This window comes from Hylobates moloch, unplaced genomic scaffold (genome assembly GCF_009828535.3).
Source record: "Hylobates moloch isolate HMO894 unplaced genomic scaffold, HMol_V3 SCAFFOLD_16, whole genome shotgun sequence".
Taxonomy (NCBI): Eukaryota; Metazoa; Chordata; class Mammalia; order Primates; family Hylobatidae; genus Hylobates; species Hylobates moloch.
The window spans coordinates 42,403,342-42,426,421 of NW_026652291.1; the positions used below are offsets into that span (position 1 = coordinate 42,403,342).

Below are 23,080 nucleotides of genomic sequence, written 5' to 3' on the forward strand. Positions count from 1 at the left end.
CCGTTGGAAAAGCGCAGTATTGGGGTGGGACTGACCCGATATTCCAGGTGCCGTCTGTTTCCCCTTTCTTTGACTAGGAAAGGGAACTCCCTGACCCCTTGCGCTTCCCGAGTGAGGTAATGCCTCGCCCTGCTTCGGCTCGCGCACAGTGCGCTTCACCGACTGTCCTGCACCCACTGTTAGGCACTCCCTAGTGAGATGAAACCGGTACCTCAAGCAGAAATGCAGAAATCATCCGTCTTCTGTGTCGCTGGGGCTGGGAGCTGGAGACCGGAGCTGTTCCTATTCGGCCATCTTGGCTCCACCCTCTCTGCCACTTCTTAGCTGTGTGACCTTGGGCAAGATATTGACTTCTTTGAGTCTTGGTTTTCTCATCTGTAATGCGGTGGCAAATAATACCTATCTTGAAAAGTGAATCTTGGTGATTGCCTTTGACCCATACCTAAAGCAGAGCCTAGCACAGAGCTGTCACTCAAGCCTCCCACCTGCCAGCTCCAGCCCTCTATTCCTAGTTTCTTTCTCCCATCCCATCCGCCAATGGTGCAGGTTCTGGCCTGTGTCTATAGAGTCCTCTGGACTATTTTAGACTGTTCTTTCTCTCTTGATGTGAGCTGAGCTGACTCCTTTCCCTTCTTAAGTTTTTGTTTTCTTTTTGGCCCATACATATCCTTTAAACCAAAACTCTTTTAGCTGCTTCTAGTTTACACATCTGAGCCACTTTGATCTATTTCTTTCTGGCATAAGAGCCATTTGTTCACTTTTGGAAGTAAGTGAGATGCATGCCATGGGTTTTTTTTTTTTTTTTGTCAAAGAACCCTATAGTCATATCCAGAGAAGATGCTGACCTGATTTCTCCAAAGATGGTATAGAGGGTGAACAGCATTCATTACATTCACATGCAGAGGATGTCTTACAACAGAGGACTTTTTTGACCAATTTTAAAGCTGTATGTAACAGTGCTTTATACTACAAATATAATGCAACAGAATGGTCCTTTGTGATAAGAATCTTATTTGCAACGACTGTTTAAATGCCCCATTTATTTGTTTTCAAGGTTACAATTAGAACTACATGACCGCACAACTTTTCTGGAAGGCATAAAACTGCTGTTGGAGCCCAGCCCCCTCCAACGCTTTGGCATGCATAATTTGAAGAATGCCTGGGATCCCATATGTTTCTTCATTCCTCCTAGACAGCGTTGACATTTGGGGATTTATTCTTAGAGTTTGCTTCTTTGAACATGTTTGGTTCAATTAGTCTACTGAAGCTGAGGTAGCATAAGCTGTTTTTTTAAGAAGTGGTAGCATATTCAGGACAGGATGTTTGTGACACAACAGATGGGCTTGTGTGATCAGGCTAGATTGCCACTTATCAAATTTAAGTAAACTGAAGCAGATCCACAGCACCTAGCCCAGTTCCTTGAACAGATTAGGGACTTAGGAAGTGCTAGTTAAGAGAAAGAAGCAATGCATGAAGAGCTAATGGTCAGAACCCTATAGAGGCCTTGGAGAAAGGAGAACATTTAAATGAGTTGGGGATTTTTAAATCTTAAAATGTCAGATGTACTACTAAATAACTACATTGTTGCTAATTTTCTTTCTAGAGATTAAATAGTTAGACATCCATCCTGGCCAACATGGTGAAACCCCGTCTCTACTAAAAATACAAAAAAAACCCAAAAAACAATTATCCAAGCATGGCAGTGCATGCGTGCCTGTAGTCCCAGCTACTTTGGGAGGCTGAGGCAGGAGAATTGTTTGAACCCAGGAGGCGCAGGTTGCAGTGAGCTGAGATCGTGCCACTGCACTCCAGCCTGGGCGACAGAGCAAGACTCTGTCTCAAAAAAAAAAAAAAGGTTAGAGATAATAGTGGCTACCACTTATTGATGACCTACTATAATGGGGGTCTATTGTTTTTGTTTGCTCTGCAACATTATTCCTTTTGGAGAACTGTGCCTATCTCCATAGTCAGTGAGACTATCAATACTGCATTGCTCAGCAGCCAGGATAGAGCACATGCCAGGCTTGGTCAGTTACAGTAATACAGCCCCTCCGCACCCATTCTTGGTCCAGATACTAGCATGTAGACGTGTGATCCTGGTAGGGCAAGTCAAGGGCTTCCTCTGGACTGATATTTGGATGTTAGGGAGAGAGAAGTTTCTTTTTGCACTGGGATTGCTAAACTTTGAAGTGGCAAATTGCACAGTGATGTGAGGGTAAAGGTTTAACAGGTGGCTCCCAAGAGAAAAACATGCATGTATGTATATACGTACGCATATGTATACATACACACATATATACATATTTAAATTTATTATAAATTCTACTGATAAAAGGATATGTAGCACATAATTTTCAAATACTATTAAAATAGTCATCTCTCTTTTTGCAAATTCCATGTGGCCTACTCATTCTCACAGGATACTTTCGCCGGTTTTTGTCTAACTCTTGTACCTGTAGCCAACCTATGGTTACAATTGATGATAAGGTAGTTCCAATAGGAACATTGGTTGGTATTTTCCTTTATCTTAATGATGAAAATGAAACAATGAAGATATATTCTAAAAATTTATACATTCGTCAACGTGTGTGACTTCTTTGTTAAATTTGATAGTTAAAAAATCTTTTTTAAAATGACAGCCAACGTTGTATATTTTTGTTGTGTACAACATGTTTTGAAGTACACATACATTGTGGGATGATTAAATCTGGCTAATTAACAAGTGCATTACCTCACATAGTTGTCATTTCTGTGGTAAGAGCACTTAACATCCATTCACTTTACATTTTTTTAAGACTACAATATATCACCATTAACTATAGTCACATTGCTGTACAATGAGATCCCTTGAAGTTTATTTCTCTTATCTAATTGTAATTATGTATCATTTGATAGTAGTTTTTGAATATTAGAAGAATATTTCCTAAAATTTTTATTTTTCACAATGTTGCTATGGTTTAAATATTTGTGTCTCTTCCAAATTTACATCTGAGGTTCGTATTATTTTCCTTGGAGATCCATGGCTCTCCCTGCATTGTGGCAGGAGAAGGTCCTCCTTACTCTTGACTTCTTCTCCAACTTGTCTTCCTTCCCTCAGCACAGGGGAATTTTTTTCTCATTTAGGGTGGATATGGAGCATATGAGACAGCTGGTTTTTAGATATTTTCAAAATCTTTTGGGTGACGGTGTAGTGCAATGGTGAAATAGATGGCTAAGCATTTGGGCCTTGAAGACAGTACCTGAGGACATAATCCTGACTCCATCACATACCACCTTTGTGACCTTGTGCCAGTTACTGAACCTGTCTGTTTCTCAGTTTCGTTTTTGGTTCAATGAGGATAATGTAAATACCTACTATGGTGCCTGGTGTATAGATGCATAATAAATATTTGTTGAATTGAATTAAATTCAATTTTGCTCTATTAAAATTAAATGAGATTAAATGAGACCATTCACGTAAAGTATTTAGAACAGTGACTAACACCGGCTAAGAATGTATAGAGCCTTTATTATAACACTTTTCTCACTGTATTTCTGTTCTAATGCTTAGACTTTTGAAATTCAAGAGCCAGGAAGAGGTGAGCTGTGGTGAGGAATGATGATACAATGAAAGCAAGAGGGTGACAGTAAATATGGGGCTTGGGGAATAATTTAATATTTCAAAAATATCAGCTTCTTGTATATAGGAGTCTCTTAAGTAGTTTTTCCAATCCTGGACTTTTCTCTCCCCAAAGCATCTTCAATCAGAAACTGATTTTTTCTCCTCAAATACCATGTCACATATTTACTCAAAATACGTCTTTCATTGCCTGCAGAATAAAGTCCAACCCCCTTAAGTTGGCCTGATGAGCTCCTAACTGCCTCCAATTCCATCTTCCATTTAAAGGTTCATTTTGTCTACTGTTTGTCACATATCACAAGCTTTCTTATCATTATGATTTTCCTTTTTTCTAGTTCTGTCACCTAGAAAGCCCCCTCCTTCTTCCCACCAAGCACACCCATTAAGGGAACAAACAGAGGCTGAAATCCAGCCCACAAATATCTCAACAATCGGTGTGCTGTGACTTTGCCCCATGACTGGCCAGAAGGGACTTCTTTTCCTAATTCTCATGAAGATGCCAAAAGCACTAGTGGCAGTTCTGGTGAAGAGATACATAAGATTTCAACTGTATTTGCAATATTTTCTTTTTTATTATTATGATTTTTGTCTTAACAACATTGAGATGCAAAGAATGAGGTACAATGTTGCAAAAGAGGAAGCATAGAGTGGTATTAGACAAACTTACAGGAAGGAAGGGCTGTTTACCAGGTCATGGAGAGTCAAAGAAGGCCTCTTGGAGGCAATGACATCTCATATAGGGTCTGAAGGAAGGTGGCTAGTGATGCAGGACGTTGGTGGAGGAAGAAAGAGACAGCATAGTAAGCACAAGGAATACAAAGGGACATAAGGAGGGAGGAAGTATGAAGGTGGAGGGTTGGAATGGGGAATGATGAGAGTTGATCCTGGATAGATAAGCAGGAGTCAGATAGGGAAGGATATAAAAAGGCCAGGTAAGGGCTTCGAGCTTTCACCTGGGGGCAAAGAGACTTACAAGTATTTACACAGGGAAATGACATAACAGATTTATGCATTAGAAAGATCACTTTAGCTACAGTGCAGGGGGAAAAATGAATTGCGGTGGAGCTTGGAGAATAAAAGAGAGGACTATGTATGGCCGGAAAACGCAGGAAGCAGGGAGACCAGTTGGAAGGCTGATGTGGAAATCCAAGTAAAAAATAGCTGGGCCTGACCTGGAGCAGAGCCAACAGAGAGAGTGAGAGGTGGAAAGTTTAAAGAGATATCTGGGAGGTTGAATGAATAGGACTGGATGTGGAGTTGGGGGTAGAGAAGTGTTGATGTTACTAACTTGGATAACTGGGAGGATAGAGGTAGTTCCTGAGATAAGAAACACTGGAGGGGGAGAGAGTTTGGGCAGGCTGCAAGATGATTCATTTGTTTTGAATATGTTAGAGATTCCCATGGAATTGCCAGTCAGTCCATGGGTATGGGTGTCTACAGTTGCAGGAAAAAGATCTGTGTTTTGGAATTCAGATATTTGTGGATTTCTATGTATTTGCATCTCGCTCGCTGCGGTTAGGGGCAGCAATCTCTGTTTTCAAACACATGAATATCTATGCAGCAAAACATGGTCACTATCCACAGCAGATGGGATAAAAAAAAAAGAGTACAAATAGCCACCTAACAGTTCAGGTCAGGTTTTATTGGCAAATGAGTTTGTAAAAAATTTATGAAAAAAACCCGTTAGGATATCAGAGTTTTCTATTTCAGAAAGCTGGATGCAAGATTCTCCACCTGTACTGTCTCATTTAATTCTTAATCAACCATATGAGGTAGGCATTATTAATTTTTTTACAGAAAAAAACCCCTGAGGCACAGATGGGTTAATGAAAATGCATGCTGAGATTACAGCATCAGTATTCAAAACCAGCCAGTCTAAGGTAGGAGAATGTTTCAAGAAGAAAGGATTAGTAACAGGCTCAAACGTCATAGGCGGGTAAAGTAGATTAACAACGAAATTGCCTCACTGGATTTGGCAATTTAAAAATTACCTTTGGGGAGGCAACTTCAGGAAAGCAGTTGAAAAGAGGCCAATTTGTTGGGGGTTAAGGAGTGAATAGGAGGCAAGAAAGTGGAGACACCTATCACAGATTCCTCAGAAGATTGACCATGAAGAGATGGGAGAGACAGAGCCAAAGCTTGAGGGAAATAACGAGTTAAGAAAGCATTTTTAAAGCATGTTAAATGTCAAAGTGAGGAATGAGGGGATAGTCAGTAAATTGAGGTCTCCAGAGGCCCAAATGAATAGGATCCAGATCAGTGATGGAGGGACGGTGAGAGAAATTGCTTTCTATTTGTTTGGAAGAAAGAAGAAAAGGAAGAGAGAGCAATGGCAGGAAGTCTAAGAATTGACATCATGACCTGTTTTCTATGAGTGATCTTCTGAGACTGGGAGGTGAAAAAGTGACAACTGAGGTGTGAAAAGAGACAAGATGCTTTGAGAAAGCTACAGCAGATAATGGAAGATGCAGCTGATCAGGATGTACAGAAGGATTGGGCTGCATTGAGAAGGTCAGGTTGAGTTAGGAGGCCTTCAATTTATGGTGCATTAGTCTGGGAGGTTTTGTGGTTCTCTTCTGGGCTACTCAGCAGATACAAGTACACAGAAACTCACAGTTGCATGTACTAGAGCCTTTGTGGGAGAGGTGAAACTGAAGGTATGATCCTTGGGAGCTGAGGATTTTGACACAGTATTGAAACCCCAGAGATTCCCACAGGATGCAGCCTTGTTCTAGGTCAGTGGTTCTAAACCTTGATACACATAGAAATCACGGCTGGGTGCAGTGGCTCACACCTGTAATGCCAGCACTTTGGGAGGCCGAGGTGGGCAGATCATGAGGTCAAGAGATCAAGACCATCCTGGCCAACATGGTGAAACCCCAATTGTACTAAAAATACAAAAATTAGCTGGGTGTGGTGGCACGTGCCTATAGTCCCAGCTACTTGGGAGGCTGAGGCAGGAGAATTGCTTGAACCCAAGAGGCAGAGGTTGCAGTGAGCCGAGATTGCGCCACTGCACTCCAGCCTGGTGACAGAACAAGACTCCATTTAAAAAAAAAAAAAAAAGAAGAAGAAGAAAAAAAAGAAATCACCTGGGGAACTTTAAAAAGAAAATAGTAATGCCTGTGTCTCATCCTTTGGAATTTTGATTTACTTGGTCTGGGCTGTGGCTTTGGGATTCTTATAAAGTCTCCAGGTGACTGTAATGTGCAGTCAGGATGAAGAATTATTGTTCCTCTAATCTCCTGTTCCCAAAGCAAGTTAATAACCTGTACCAGCCAGGATAGATAGACTAGGTTATGGCACAGTAACAAATAGTGCTGGATTGTCAGTGTCTTAACACAACAAAGGTTTATTTCCTGCTTATATAATGTCTACTGCAGGTCTAGGTAACACTTCTGGGCAGGTGTTCTCCTTGTATTTCTTGGCATTCCCTAGTCACTGGGGCAGGGGAAGAGGAGGATGAGAAAATAAGTCCCGGTTCTTAGATGCCCACCTGGAAGTAACACCCTTTCCCTCCATTCCTATTTCATTGACCAGCATTAGTTGCATAGCCACACTGATTTCAAGGAGCAGGAAAAGGCAACTGGATATTGGTGAACCTTAGTAGTGGCCACTATCTAGAGCCTTCACTGTAAATGAAAGTTGACGGGGGAGGAAAAGGCTCATGTATTTACTTTCAGACACTTAAATAGTGCTTATTACCTGTCAGATATTGTCTGCATTGCTTTCAAGTAGGAACTAACTTTATCTCCATATGAGCACCATTAAATAGGTAATTATTGTCCCCATTTTATAGAAAGGGATGTTGTGGTTAAATAACCTGCCCTGGGCCATATAGCTAGTAAGTGGGAGAGGCAAGATTAAATTCTAGGTAGTCTGGGTCCACAGTCCAAGCACTAGGTCTCTCTAGTCTGCTTTCTCTCAACTTTGATCCTGAGTGGGGGGGAGCAGAAAGGAGCAAAGGTAGAAGATATAGGTGTAAATGTGGGATTTGGTGCATGCAAAGGAATTTAGTAATGTTTGTATGCTTCCCTGCTAGAGCTGGGATAGGGCTTTGTGGAAGGGCACGCAGTGAGGTTTAGAGAGTTAAAAATGGAATGGAGTGCTGCGAGCGCGAGGCCAACCTTGGAGGCCATGATAGGGAATCGCTTTTGCCCCTTTCCTTTTTTCCTTCTTCCCATTTATCCATCAGAGCCACCCATTTAGCATCTACGTACAGGTTGTAACTTGGAGCTATACTCGGGTTTGCTCAGAAACAGAAAGCAGGAAACAGGATAGAAATTTCCCGAGAAAGTAGTGGTTGGATCATCTGCACAAAAGGGATCAAAGAGTAAGTCCAACTGTACCTATTTGTAATGCATTTTTGAAAATTTACATATAATTACAGCTACTATCAAGTAAACTATATTAGAAAATCTTCAGAGGAGGGGTATTTGATAAAAGAGTGCTTCAGTGAATCAGTAGTAATTCCAAATCATCACTTCCTATATCAGTTTTCTAAGCCTTCACATTTATATTGGTTTCGGTTAGACCAGAACACATCTGCAGTTCACTCAGCCAGCTTCCATTCTGCTGTGATTTAGGCATCAGTGAACACTTCTGGGGATTGGGATTCTTGATTATCACAGAAAAGGTCTAATTACCATACCTGGAGGGACAGAAGAAAAGAACAAATGATTCTGTTTTAAAATGGAGTTTTGGCAATATAACAAAACGAAGCTTTTTCTTTGTGTGACATTGAAGCTTTCTAATTCCTGTGTCTTGCAGTTTGTTCACCACATATGGAGTCTGTAACACACTTTAAAAATGCTGTATTAGCACCTTGTTGCAACTGGCCAGCACATTCCTTAGGGCCAATCTATATGATGCTGCTACTCTATTTTCCTTGACTCTATTTTGATTGGGAACAGTTGCAAGTTGTTGCCAAGGGTTTCTCTTCTTTCATGGGCTGCAAAATCATTGATGGCAATAGAGATCCTTGATGTTGCTGGTTGTTACCACACTAGCCTAAGATTAGGTTATTTTCTATTATTTACAAGGAGCTCTGGCTACAGGGTCAGGAGACCTGATTCTAGTCCCAGTGCAGACTGTTCTAAAGCACTGTGTCATCTGAGACAGGCTATTTCATCTCTCTGGGTCTTGGTTTCTTCCTTTATAAAATGAAAATTTAAACTAGAAGATTAAGAAAAGTGTGTAACCTTTTGACACTTCACAGCTACATTTTTTATGATCATTAAAATAATCCAAACGTTATAATGCTATGGAATTATTAGAAACAAAGAGGAAAGGATGAATGTCATTTAATTGAATCTGCTGATGGGAATAAGAAAGTTCTACCAGTAATTTTGTGATTGTGTCTTAAAGGAGTCCAAAAGAATTTCCCAAAGAGATGGGAAATGATTAGGAACAAGAATATATATACTAGATGGGAAATGCTGAGAACCTGAGATTTTAAATCAATACCCATAGGCGAGATGTAGGTAGCTGATGATGTGCAAAAGAACATATAGATTTGAAATATTCTCTGTTAATGATGATGGAATTATTATAGCATGCTAGAAGTCTAGAATAGCAATTAATGAATTATACATATGTTTAAAAAATAAGTCTGTCTATTCACCAACCCAGCCAATGAATGACTGATTAGTTTAGGATCATTTGAACACAAGTCACAAAAGAGTCGCTAGAGTGGGAAATTCAATTATGTGTTTAAGGCTGCTGTGGTGATGGTGGTTTCAGTTCTTCCCACCAACTGCAGGGAGGGAGTTGTAACCTGGCCGTATCTCTGAGTGCTGCTGTGGCAAGTTCACTATGGATCCAGTCCGCACCCGAGTCTCTTGTTATTTAACTAAACACACCTGATGTATTTAAAAGCCATTTTAACTGTAAAGGGATAAGCTCCATGTCCAGCAGCACTTCCTGTGGAAAGCTAGAATAACCTAGTGTTATTCCACCGAGTCTCTTGATTTTTTTTTTTTTTTTTTTTTGCATAAAGATTTTTAGCGAAATAAAATTGCCTCGTGTCAACCTTCTGGGTTTGCTCAGCTGCCTGGTCCCTGAAAATTTCATAGAGGGAAAAAATGACCCCAAGGTAAAGGCTGGATCCTGGTTTTGCATTTAGCTGCTACAAGCAGTAGCCCTTACCCAGTTGGAGAGAGGAGAGAAAGGGAGAGAGAGAGGTGGGGGGAGAAAGAGAGAGAGGTGGGGGGAGAGAGAGAGAGAGGGGGGAAGAGAGAGGGGAGAGAGAGACAGGGGAGAGAGAGGGGAGAGAGAGGGGAGGGGAGGGGAGGAAAGGAGGGAGAGAGAGACAGAGGGAGGGGGAGAGAGACAGAGAGAAAGAGACAGACAGACAGACAGACAGACAGACAGATCCTGTCTTGAGGTCAGTGATTAGTAATCTAGGGGGTTCCAAAAGGGGACAGGTGCTGAGATGTGTACTTCCACCCCTGCCTGAGGATTCTCCCTGCTTCTGGTAATCTGACTTTGATAATTTCTAACGCAATTACCTCTCCTCTAGCACATTCTGACCCCAGCAAAACGGGACGCACCCATCCAACTATCTTTTCGCCTTCAACTCTCAAGACGTCACTCTACCCCCAACCGCTGACGCCGCGGCAGTGCACTTTTGGTCCCCCACTCTTTGACCCTGTTTACACAATCGTCCTTTCTCGACAGGCCCAGGTGCAGCCCCCAGAGAAGAGAGGAAGCCTTACATGTATCATATTTACCTGGAGGGCTTGTTAAAACAGATGGGTCAGCCCAATCCTCAGAGTTCCTGGTTCCCTAACTCTGGGGTAGAATCCACTAATTTGCATTTTAAACAAGTTCTTAGGTGGTGCAGATGCGGATGCTGCCAGTCCGGGCCACTTTGAGAACCACTGTCTTAGATCAAGGAAGGCGCCTCAGTGTGGGCTGCTCTTTCCTTTCCATCTGTCTCCACCCCTTTCGCATTTATGCCATTTTCCTTTCTCTGTGACACATGCAGGCTTTTGGACTGTTTGTAACGGTGCCGCTTCTGTCCGTTCTCAACGCCTGGAAATTGGGGGGTTTGTTAGAGGTGATTCCTGCCCTGCCCCACCCTGGCGCATCTTCGCCCCCACAGCTTGTACCATTTTTCCGTTGCTAATACTGCCCACCTCACTCCCCCTCTCTCGGGTGTGAATTATTCACCCTCTTCCCCTACTCTTCGCATCAAGTGCAACCTTTCCCGCAACTTTGCAGCGGTGGCGGGCTCGCGGCTCGCCTCCTGCGCTCAGCGGCCCTGGGGGAAACTCCTCTGGGCGGCCGCACGCTCCCCCAGACGCCAAGCCCGGCCCGGGTCGCAGGGGCCATTCCGGGCGCCAGCTGTGCGCTCGGACTTCAGGGCTCGCGCTCCCGCTCCGGGGGTGGGGTAAGGGCGGTGCGGAAAGCGCCAGTGTTCGGGAAGGTTTCAGGCGCCGGGGGGCGGTAGCAGCGTCAGGTGGCTGCTCTGCGTCCCCGCGCGCCGCCCAACCAGTGCCTGCCCGGCTCTCAGCCTAGGCTGGAGCTGGAGCCTGCCCGCACCTCCGCCCCGAGAGCCGCGTCCGCGCCAGCAGCCCGGATTCGGGACCCGAGCGGGAGACGCCGAGATGTGAGCCTCCGACTGGCCACTGCTCTCTCTGGCACCCTCTTCTCCCATCCCCATTCCACCGGCCCGATTGGACAGCGATCGCTTGCCTCGATCTCCGGGTAGAGGAGTAACCACCAGGCGCACAGCCCAGAAGTTGGGCTGCGCTGTTCAGCCGGGAGCTCGCTGCGCGAAGGGGTGGGCGAGGAGACCGGGAGACCAAGGCGCGGGAAAGGGGTCTCGGCCTGAGCTGAGGGAGATTGGGAGAGTGGGGGCTTGAGTTCCCTCTTGGGCTCCCCAGCAGGGGGAGAGATGCAGAGCCCGCGCCCAGGCGCCCGCCGCCGCGGTAGCAGCCTCAGCAACAGCCTCAGCATCAGCACCGGCGGGACAGCGACAGCGGGGGCGGCGCAGGCGCACTGTGCCCCGCGGAGCCTGCAGTTCCCGAGCCCCGTGTGCGGCACCGCCACAGTCTGGGCAGCGGCGGCCGGGGGAGCGCTACTACCATGAACTGCCTGGTCCTCCTCCCCAGAGCTGCTCATCCGGGTCGGGCTGGAGACACAGTCAGGGGACCCCGTCGCCGCCGCCGCGCCCCCTCTTCTTTCGGCTCAATCTTCTCTTCCACCTTTTCCTCCTCTTCCTCCACCTTCTTTGCCTGCATCCCCCCCTCCCCCGCCGCGGATCCTGGCCGCTGCTCTCCAGACCCAGGATGCCGGGGGGCAAGAGAGGGCTGGTGGCACCGCAGAACACATTTTTGGAGAACATCGTCAGGCGCTCCAGTGGTAAGGAGAGTTGTAGTTCAGAACACCCCCACCTCCATCCCGCCCACACGCGCCCCCCATCCTCCCCATCCCATCCCTCTCCCAAGGGGGGAGGCGGATGCAGGCAGCCTTACCTGGTGGTTTCATTTACCAGTTGGGCTGGATTTGGGGTGGGGTAGGGTGGCAATGAGATGGTGGAGGAAAGTTAGTTGCATCCCCTTCCTACCAGACAGACTCACCCCCTCCCATCTGTCCAGACCCCGGAACTGGAGGAAAGAAAGGGGTTGGATAGGGTGTAGGTACATCTGGAACATAGAGTTGAGTTTTGCTTTTATCTTTTCTTGTTCTTCCTTCTCCCACATTTTTTCCCCAAAGTGAGCAGCAGGGACTGACCAAATTCTGAGTTAATCTCAGTGGAAAGGTTTCCCTCAAGTTGGGAATGGCTTCGAAAGTGGCTACTTAACAAGATTTAAATCTCCGGAAAGGCTTTTGGCCCTCATGGGCCCTGGGAAAGGTGCTTTGTGCTGGGGAGAGTAGTTGAGGTTGAACCTAAAAAAGAGTTCAGTGCTTGAAAAATGGGAAGGCAATTACTGTGGACAAATTGTGTTTAAAGTTTCTTCTTGCTATGTTTTTCACTATACATTCACCTATATATTTCGTTTGACTTAAACATGAGAAACGTAGAAGTGAAGCAGTAACTATTGTGCTTTTAATGCAACTAGAAAAAAATCAAAACGATGCCATCCTACCTTGCTACTGACGTTAATGTTTTCTTGCCTTAATGTGTCTTTAAAATACCATCCATTTATGCATTCATTTCCTACAAGATATTCTGGATGGGAATGGTTATATATTTCCACGTTTTAAGACCTTATAAACTTTGCATCTTACTGAAATCTGTGTTTTCTACTTGTTTTTAATTCTTTTATATAATTTTAAACTTCATAAGTAATATATGTTGAATATCTTTTAAAGTTTTTCCTTCAGAGGCTGTTATTTTGAGATCTCTTGCTTGGAGAAGAATAACAAAGACATTTCTGTATATGGAGTACAGTAGAGCTTGGAACAAAGCAATGGAAATACTCTATGCAGTTCCATAGTGCCTTGTTTATTCATTCATTGAAACAATATTTATTTGGGTGCCTTATACCATAGATACTCTGTGGTTTCTTGGGATTAAAAAAAAAGCAATTAATACACATCACCTCTTCTTAAGAGGCTCCCTGCCTAGTTGGAGGCACACGGAAAGACAGAGGCACACTGAAATAACAAATAATTAAATAAATAATGCTTTCCCTAAATGGTAGATTAGATTATACTATTTCTTAGATTAGAATCTCGTTTAAGACTAGGCTTGCAAATATTTCCTCTGATTTTGAGACTAACTGTATTTAAGTGTCTCAAAGTATTTTCCCCAAATATCTGACTTGTTATTTGTTTTTAATTTGAGGTTTTAAACTTTATTTCTTCGTTTTGGCCAATGCCTGAAACAATAAAAGTCTAAAGCAGTAGTGTTGTATTTCGGTTGGAAAAAATAGTGAATAGGGTCTGGCCTAGTATTCTTTTAAATACCTGTAATATTTTTTAGTTATATAAATTCATAATGGTAGGCAATTTTTATACTTATACATTACCTTCTTGTATTAAGATTATACTAAACCTGTAATACAAGGGGATATTACTCTTAAAACAGTTTGGGGGAAATGTGTGGGTTATTGGAATTAGTTAAGTATACAAGTCTTCTTTCAGCTTTCTCATCCTCTTGGGTTATTTGAACTCCATGCAATTTGGTCTATGAGAAGACTTTTCAGAGAAGGCCTTAAAACTTAAAATCTGCAGGATTACGATTGCTCTGCTTTATAAAGAGAAAGAATGTGAGAATCCCTTGACTAAACTTTACTAATACAGCAACTGTGGTTGAAGCTTCTTATACAGACTATGAAACTATGAGATAGTTTTTTAAATTTTTAAAAATTGTAGATATACTATGAAATGAAGATTTACCTTAGGTGGCTTAGAAATGTCTGTTTCTGTTGCCTCCATTTTGTATCTACCACTCAAATTAATGAGTATTTTATCTTTTTTACACTCATGTTCATAATCGTTTCATTGGTTAAATGTTTCTTTCCTGGACAATACCAAGTGCAAATGAAAATTGATCTGTTTGGGCACTTAAATGCCACCTCTAATTGCCTATGGCTAACTTTGAATATCACTACTCAAAGACCCTGAACTGTTTGAAGTGTGTTAGATAGTTGTAGTGAGTATATATGCAGGCATGTGTGATAAATACTGAAAAGTCTCAGTACCTCTTTTATAGGCAGAACCTCAGAAATTGAGAATTATGGTATTAAATTGGTCTACACATTCACGGGGGAATATCCCGCAGTTGTTGTCATTTCTATACGATTTGGCAGAGAAATAGAAAAATTTATCCTGAGAAATTGTTTAATTGAGACTAATAGAAAATTCCCTTCAGGATTCTCACAGATGGATCAGGTTTGTCAGTTTGAAGGTTTCATTATTCACTAACTTAACAACATTGAAAGTGAAGTGTTGGCAGAACTTTAGTAGGAAGAGAAAGAATAGAACCCAGCACTCCCAATCTATTTAACAATTGAAGAAACAGAGGCTAGCCTTGTCTTTTTACCTGAACCCCAAGAAAAGCTCTTTCTGATACAATATCATTTTCGTCTTGTGAAAAGATCAGATCTTATAGTGAGAGTCAGCCAAACATAGACATAGATATAGAGAGATACCCAGATAATACACAGGCACATAGATAAATACTCAGCTGGTCAGGCATCCACACAGAAAACTGAGAAGAGGAATTTCCTACTTCTCCTATTGTGGGATTTGTCTGTAAAGTGTGTCCACCACCCTACAGACACAGAGGAAACAATCTAACTTTTTTTCTCTGTCTTGCACACAAGGAGCAAAACAGAGATGTAGAAAACAAAACAAAACACAGAGAGCAGAGAGAAAAGGGTGGGGTGGGGGAGAGAGAGAGAGATTATGGGACATGAAAGGGAACTGGACACAAAGAGAAACTGTCAGACATTTATTTGTCCATGGATATCACCAATGAACTGAAATCTCAGCCAGTTACAAATTTACCAGAACACTTTTCGATGATGTGAAACAAAAAAGCAAGAAGTGTGGCATATTTGAATATTACTTTTATACCTGAGGATTTCTTAATAAAGTTCCAAACTCCTTAGATGCAGTTTCCCAGAATAACAGCGCTGTATTCTGTACTCCGGAGTGGCAACTATAACCTGTGCTATTATTTCACACCTCTTGAGATTGGATTTTTATTTTCCTTATTTAGTTGACTCAGTCTGTTATAAGCGAGCATTGCAAGTTGTTACTAGTGATTCAAAGTCTTTAAAATAAAATAACGAGGGCCATTGAGTAGGATGGATACACACACACTTTATAGCCAAATCTCAAAAGAAGCAAGGAATTCTTTTTAGTTTTAAGATAAAAGATAAGATCATTTCGCCGGGCACGGTGGCTCACGCTTGTAATCCCTGGGGGGATCATGAGTTCAGAGATCGAGCTAGGTGAAACCCTCTCTCTAAAAAACAAAAATTAGCCGGGTGGTGGAGGGCCTGTCTCAAAAAAAAAAAAAGATAAGATCATTTCTAGACAAAAGGAATTATAATAATTCTTAGCATGTGATTCTAGTAGAAATAGACAGCATTATTACTCTTAGAAGTTGTAAAGGTTAAAGTATAAATGCTATAGGACTGTTTAGACAAATTTTTGGCTAGTACGATCAAAATAAACCATTAGTAAGGGAAGGTTTAGAGGACTATGTGGTGAGTTCATTACAGCTGAGCAATGTCTCCCAGAAGGCCCCTGCCCCAAGGGCTTACAGACTAGATTTCTGTCTAGAATGTTATTAGGATACCTTCCTTTATTTAAATTTCAATTATTTATGCAAACTATTAATCTAAATTGGGCTCTAGGGAGCAGTAAACTTGTGGGTAGAGGTTAAGTATCTGGAAGAAAGTAACTGTTTTTAGGACTTTTAGGTTAAAATTTACATTCAAAAGTCAAAAAGTATTTCAAAGACCTTCAACCTGATTTTGTCTTTGAGCAGCACATTTTAATCATATGTGGTTTCCAATTCCTTAGCAAATAGGCAGAAATGATTAGTTTGAGTGACTAGATTGCTATTTTGAAAAATTATAACTACAAATTAATACTTTTAACTAGAAATTTATTATTATTGTTTAATATTTTAAACATTATGACAAATTGGAAGTTTATTTTAGTTTTGTGGAAAACTAGAAGTGTTTTTCTTTTTGGGGAAAGAAGGGGTTCAGGAAAGAAGAAAACAGAGAAGGTAGTATTTTATGAACCACTTACCTTTCCAGGGAAGAAACTCAATATCCTCAATTTTTCATTCTGCTTGAGATAGCTGGTTGCACAAGCACTTTTTTTACTCAGCTATCTCTTACTTGTAGAAAAGTCCAAAATTATTTTCATGCTGTAATTGACATTTGTACAAACTGAGGTCTTAAAAGAAACCTATAAGAGAGGAAGCAGACCTAGTGATCTGTAAACAGAACAAAAAAGGAATAATAACTTTTACAATTAGCCAATTTAAAAGAAATGGTGGAAAACAAATGGACTTTATTTTGGTTGTTGTTATAAAGTTATTGACATTTTTTCTTGAAAGGTTTTCTTTAGTATCTAAGACAGTATTCAGGAAATATTGATAAAACCACACTGTTTTTGAAGCATTGGTTTACTCAGGTCTTATAATGTACCACTTTAACATTTAAAATATCAAAGAGGTTGAAATTATACTGACCACTTCCTAAATTATATTTATACATAAGCCACAAGATTGTCCCTTGCATTAGATTCCCACACTCTGTTATATAATGAATGCAGCACATTGCTGATAGAGGGATGCTTATTCTAAGATACTGTTATCTTCACTAGAAATTGCCCTCTTTGTTTATCTTTTGCTTGATTCCAGAAGTAGGATGTGTAAGACATCCATCTACATAGGCACCCTGTAACTGACTTACTAAAAGGACCATATAAACATTATTTTTAATAGAAGGGAGTAGTTATGATTATTTTAATTGATAGCGACTGAGTAAATTTCCTAAAGAAGCCCTTTAGTTTAGTCAGTGTTTCTCTTTTTCTTTCCTTGTGAGTCACAGCCGAGTTTCTTCGCTTGGAGGAACAATGCTTCTGCATTCTCCAGAGTGTAGCCTAGAAGGTTGTACTGTTCACCAAAGTACTATAGTTAGTATTTACCACAAGAGGTCACTCTGGGTTCTGTCACAGGTGAACCAAGTAGTTAATATTTTTCTCTTTTTCTGTTTTCCCTCCTCCCGCTTCCCCCACCTTGCTTGCCACCCCCAAATTTGACTGGGAGGGAGTCAATGTAGTTAGTTGGTGCTCTTGGAAGAAAATCTAAAATATAAGACATGCAGGAAAGTTAAATGAAAAAAGGTATTTATTATATTAATTATTAGAATTTATTTTAGTTGATAGTGATCAACATTTTATAACTACGTGAATGTGATATTGATAAAAATTGTTTCTGTAAAGAAATGGATTTAAATAGAGCATTTTAGACTAATAGAGCATTTTCTTTAGCAGAAAAATTTTATTGTATACACAATTTCAACATTTCATATACATATGAAATATAAAGTCTTGCAGAAAAATGACCTGTACATAGTGCTTCATACTGAGAAGACTATATATTTTCCACTTCAACAGAATTTTTCTCTATGAGACATCTTTATATAATTTATATTGAGTTGGCGAAGTAGAATCAGTTTATAACAGTGCTTTAATTTTATCAAAAGATAGTTTACAGATTTATAGTTACTTTCTCAGGATGTTATGTAATCCTAGGATTTTATTTTTACCCAAATTTTAAAAATTAAATACAGAGCTAAATTATTTAAAGCTATTAAATAATATTTTCAAAGTTCTTTAAATTATTGAACTCCAAAAGACAGGATTGGGAATAGACTGTTTTAAGAGGTTTTGTTTCCTCTTAGTCAGTAAATCTGAATTTCGGTTTAAGGCAATTCTTTTTTTCTTTTTGGTGGGTTAGAAACCATATATTGAGAGATACTTTGAAATGTTCCACACAATATTGGTTTTAATGGGAAAAATTGAAATATGTCTTAAAGTGCTTTTATAAATACAAGAGATGTGTTGTGAATCAGATAAACATGAATAACAAACCACAATCCAAAACCAGTGGCAATTCTTGTTGTGGAAATTGAGGTCAAAGAGAGTAGTGTTGATATATTCTAGAAAATGGACATTTATGAAACAAATTCCTTTATCAATAGCAAAGCAGAATGTAAAAAATTCCTCAGCATTTTCCACTAAATAGTCTAGCTTAATAATACATGACATGAGTCCTTTTCATCATTTAAAGATAATTAAAAAGAATCATTTAAATATTCCTATTTTATATAATATAGAAACTAATGTATTAGAAAGGCTGAGTCTTGAAATATATTCGATCAAATGGAGGCAATAACAACTATTGTCACATAGATCAGTGTGTATTTTAGACATCATTTTAGTATTTGGTTATATGTGGATACTATTACCTAGTAAAGAGGCATATTTATATACATTCTAGATAGTAGTTTTGTGATATATTAGGTTGACAAAAGAAAAAAGAGGAAAATTAATGAGCACAGTAATTTAGAAAGAAAGAAAGTGTGGTTAGAAAGCTATTTGAAATTTTATTGAAAATAGATTTCCCTCTCTCTTTGGGTCTGGTCCCATTACAGAAATATAACTATTAAGTACAAAGTCATATGGACCTCAAAAGATACGCAATTTGAGATCTGAGCTTATGTGCACAATCATAACAGCTTGTAGATGTAAGGACATATAATTGGGAAGTCATGAAAATTTTGGTATATGAACTAAGCTCCCTGAGGATATGGGTCATATCTTAAAAAGACTTTTATGTCCTCCACTGTGCAGAGCACATAGCAGTAAGTATTTGTTGAATAAATGCTTTTTTGATTTTTGTCTCCTAAAGTAACCAAGACCATAATTAATTCTTTCCCCAAGCCAATGCTGATTAAATCTATTAAGTGAGCTTGAATAAGTAATTACATAGTTTAAACTATTTAGTTAATCAATGCATATATCTGAAAACAGAAACCACACTGCATAGGGCACATCAGATGGTACTTCTGAGAGGATGAGAAAGGAATATGAAACGTATCCCATTTTCATTTCCTATTCCAAATTGAGGTACGGCTGAAATATTTTCTACCATTTTTGTTTGAATCGTCAAGAGCTTGAAAGCTGGACTATTTTATACCAGAAAGAACTGCTTAAAAATTTGTAGATTCTAACTAAATTATTTTAATGACTTTGCAGTTAGGAGTTATTGATGGTGAGTTTTATCCCTGGGAATCAATCCTTACCTGCTTAAGTACCTTCTGAGTGAGTTTTGCCTTGGGAAGCAGCTTACAGCCCTGTGCAGTATCCAGCAGAAGAGGAAAATGAGTTTTAGATTTTTAGACTGCAGGGCCAGCCTCAGGTTGCCATATTTAACTAAAAATTGAACAACTCACTGGGATTGAGGGGAAAAGTTAACCTTTGTCCTGATCTTTTCTGTAAGCCCTTTTTGGTCTGCTGGCATTTATTTTTATTTTTTAAATTTGGGGGCTAATTAAAGCACAATGGGTTTATTTTTATATGTTTACAGCATTGAAAAAATAGACGAGTTCTTCAATGGGGGTTAAAGAGTCTCAGAAAAAAGACTCCGAAATACAATGCTGATCCTTTTGCTTGGCTCTCATGCCCTTTCTAGTTAATTATCCATTAATGCAACACAATTTTATTGAGTACCTACTATGTGCTAGGCAGGGATCTAGCACTAGGGATTCATAATGAACACAGTGACAAAAACAATGTTTCTCCTGTTTTTCTGTGGAGGGCGCGTGCATATTTATAAGTTTCTAGAGGCCCGTATTAGAGTCCTGGCTCTGATACTAGCTCGTTGACTTAACTTAACCTGTACCTAGTTTCCTTATCTATAAAATACAAGTAATAATAGTACCTAGTTTATGGGGTTAGAGTGAGGATTAAGTTAGGCGGTACATGTAAATATGGAGAACGGTGCCTGGCACATAATAAGCATTATATCATGCCAGTAGTTATTATTATCATTTAGTTGTTTAAATATTTGAATGCACTATCTACAGTTGATGTTTTTAATTCTTAGTCACCATTTCCTTCTGCACCTCTTTTCACCTAATTTCTGTCTACTCCATAATGCTGAGAATTCCTAGAAAATTACAAGTGTGTATTCTTCTCATAAATCTTAAGATCTTTTCTTGGTCCATATTTTTTTCTGACTTTGCAGGGTTTGAAACTATACTCCCCTACCCTCTCCACCATTCATCTTATAGCTGTCATGAGCTTACACACCCTGCTGCCCTTTCTACTGGCTTCCCCTTTTGTTCCTCTCCTCCTCCCTCTTCTCCTTTTCCTTCCTAAAGAATGAGTTGAGTAGTCCCACAAGTTCTCCGTTCAACTTTCTTTCTTGCATCTCCATCCTGCTTTTCAGGGAAAGTTTGTCTTCTCCCATAATTTGAACTTTATCTTCTCTGTGCCCCACGTCTGTGTTTCCAAAGGTATACAGGATTTCTCTTCTTGTACTATTCAAAAGTCATCTAAAACTCAGTGTGGGCAGAATAGAATTTATTTGCTTTTGGCCTCAGATTGACTTTTTTTTTTTTTTTGTATCTCCCTGTTTCTATTCAAAGTGTCTTTAGTATTTTTGTTTTTTACCCTAGAAGTGTTAGGGTCATCTTTGACTTTCCATTCAGTATAACGTTAGTCTTATTTTCCAACTAGATTGTCAATCCTTAGCTTTCTTTTGTGTCTCCTGTAAGTGCTGTGTGCAGAGTAAGTTAATTCATGCCCATTTACTACCCTGACTCATCTTAAGACATGAAACATGTGCATAACTGACATCATATGCAGCCAATGTCTCTAACTGTGATGGACCAGAGAAAGAACTACAGGTCAGAAGGAAAGAGTTGTCTCATTAACTGAGCTCAGAAACAAAAGGTCTCCAAGAGGGAGGAATGAAATGCATGACATATTCCCTTTGCTCATTCCTAAAACAGCTTCTGTCTCTACTAGAGCAACCATCATCAAGGTAACTGGTAATCTTTCTGGAACTCTATGAGGGCATTTCCAAGGCTCACAGAGCAGTGCTCTCAACTGTGCTGTCAGGCACAGTGCTGGGATGGATGGAAAGAGCAAAGGTGTTGAGTTGTTGACAACACAGACTCCTGTCTAGCCCTTACTCCTGGTGACACACTGAGGCTCTCCAGAATTAGGACACCCACCTTACAGGGTTGCTGAGAAGATCTGGTGAAGCCACAGATGTAGTGGATTTCCCACTGCCTCATCTCAGTAAGGACTTACTCTAGATAGATAAGGTAAGGTAGGGGAAATTTTCTTTAACCTAAAGAAATCAAGAAATTAAGTAGTTGAGAATTTCCCAGCAGAAACTGGTGGGTCTGAGCTTAAAAGCATTTGAGTTCAATTTACTAAGGGCTTACCTTGGAGAGAATACTAAAACCAAACAAATAACACACCCTTGTCCATCCTTGCCCCATACAAAAACCTACTGCCTAGAGCAAAAGAAGTATCAGTTCTGCTTACTTCAATACCTGATAATTCTTGGACAAACTGAGGAATAAAGCAGAAACATCAGCCTCTTCTTATAACCAGCCTAGTGAAATCTGGCTAAAGGAGAAATGAATTGAATTTGTAGCTCTGTAACTGTTTCTTGAACAATTAGCTCCTGTTGCACAGAGTGTAGAAATTTAAAAACATACAGGAGAAAGCTCTAGAAAATTAATTGGATTGTGAATGCATTCAGAAAAGCCTCCTTCTGTTTTTCTATCATGTGTGCAGGTTGGACCAGCTTTTTAATTGAAGTTTTTCATCATTTATCTTGCCATTAGTGTTTAATTGCCATTAAAGGGTAACTTCAAAGAAAATATATAACCTCCTCAGAAAAGATGCAGTCCATCTGCAAAAATCTTTATTTGTAGGATTTAAAATGATGCTTAAACATTAAATATATACTTTTGTTCCTCTTATAAATACATCTTGACTGATTTAGCTTTTATTCCCCAAGATTATGTAACTAGCATAAGTCTTATGGCTTCAGGTATTTTAAGAAATTTCATTGCAATGAAATTTAGTAAAATGTTATCATTATATCAAGGTGAAAGTTTTCTGTTGTACTATGATGCTATGCATCAAATAGGCCATTATTGCAATTATATTTTGCTTCTAATGGTTCTGACCAGTTTACGTTTTAGAAACTCATTTCTTCATGAACAAAACACCAACTATTAAAAGTAGAAACATTGAATTGTTAAACATTTTGTGGAGAAATCTTTTTTAATAGCAAAGTTGCTATTATTCCTACCACTAGAATTTCAGAAATATATGTTAAAGTATCTCATGCACTTTGAACCACTTTGGCTGGATGAAAAAATGAAGTTAATGCCATCAAAGAAACAGAAACTTAAAAAATGTACCTTTGATCATGAAGGAGATAGAAAGTGGAAGCATATTTTTATCTTTGATGACAGCTGAACAAGTTTGAATAAATTAACAGATATTTTTGCATATTTCAAATTCCTACAGTGATGGTCTGCTTAATGTTGCCGATATTATTGGGTAATAATTAGTGTCATTGTGGAAGGTACAAAGTATATCTGCACATTTGCTATATTGCTAGAGGATTGCTGTAGGATACAGGTGTATTTTGTAAGAACATGAAGGAGACCAGCCTTACATTCTGTCATTGACATAGAAATGGGCAGTGCACATACAACGAATCAACATTGTGGATGTGGGCCTGACATATAAGTTGGGCTTTTGTTTAGCCATCTGTACCAAGATTTTATTTAACCCAAATACAATTGCTATATATGCTTCAGATTTTTCCACTATTACTGTTCTATGAAACTTAAATAGGTCTATAGATATCATTCATCCAGAAGACACATTTAAAAAATAATACAGGCTGGGCGCGGTGGCTCATGCCTGTAATCCCAG

General features: G+C 39.9%; 1 protein-coding gene across 1 annotated transcript in view; it reads left to right on the forward strand.

The window, feature by feature from the left end:
• Positions 1–11,549: 11,549 nt before the first annotated feature.
• The window catches only part of KCNH5 (potassium voltage-gated channel subfamily H member 5), a 349,850-nt gene continuing 338,319 nt past the window's right edge, over positions 11,550–23,080 (forward strand). The window contains exon 1 of the mRNA XM_032180213.2: positions 11,550–11,986. Within this exon, the coding sequence (XP_032036104.1) occupies positions 11,914–11,986 (73 nt within the window). The 5' untranslated portion in view covers positions 11,550–11,913. The remainder of the gene's footprint in view (positions 11,987–23,080) is intronic.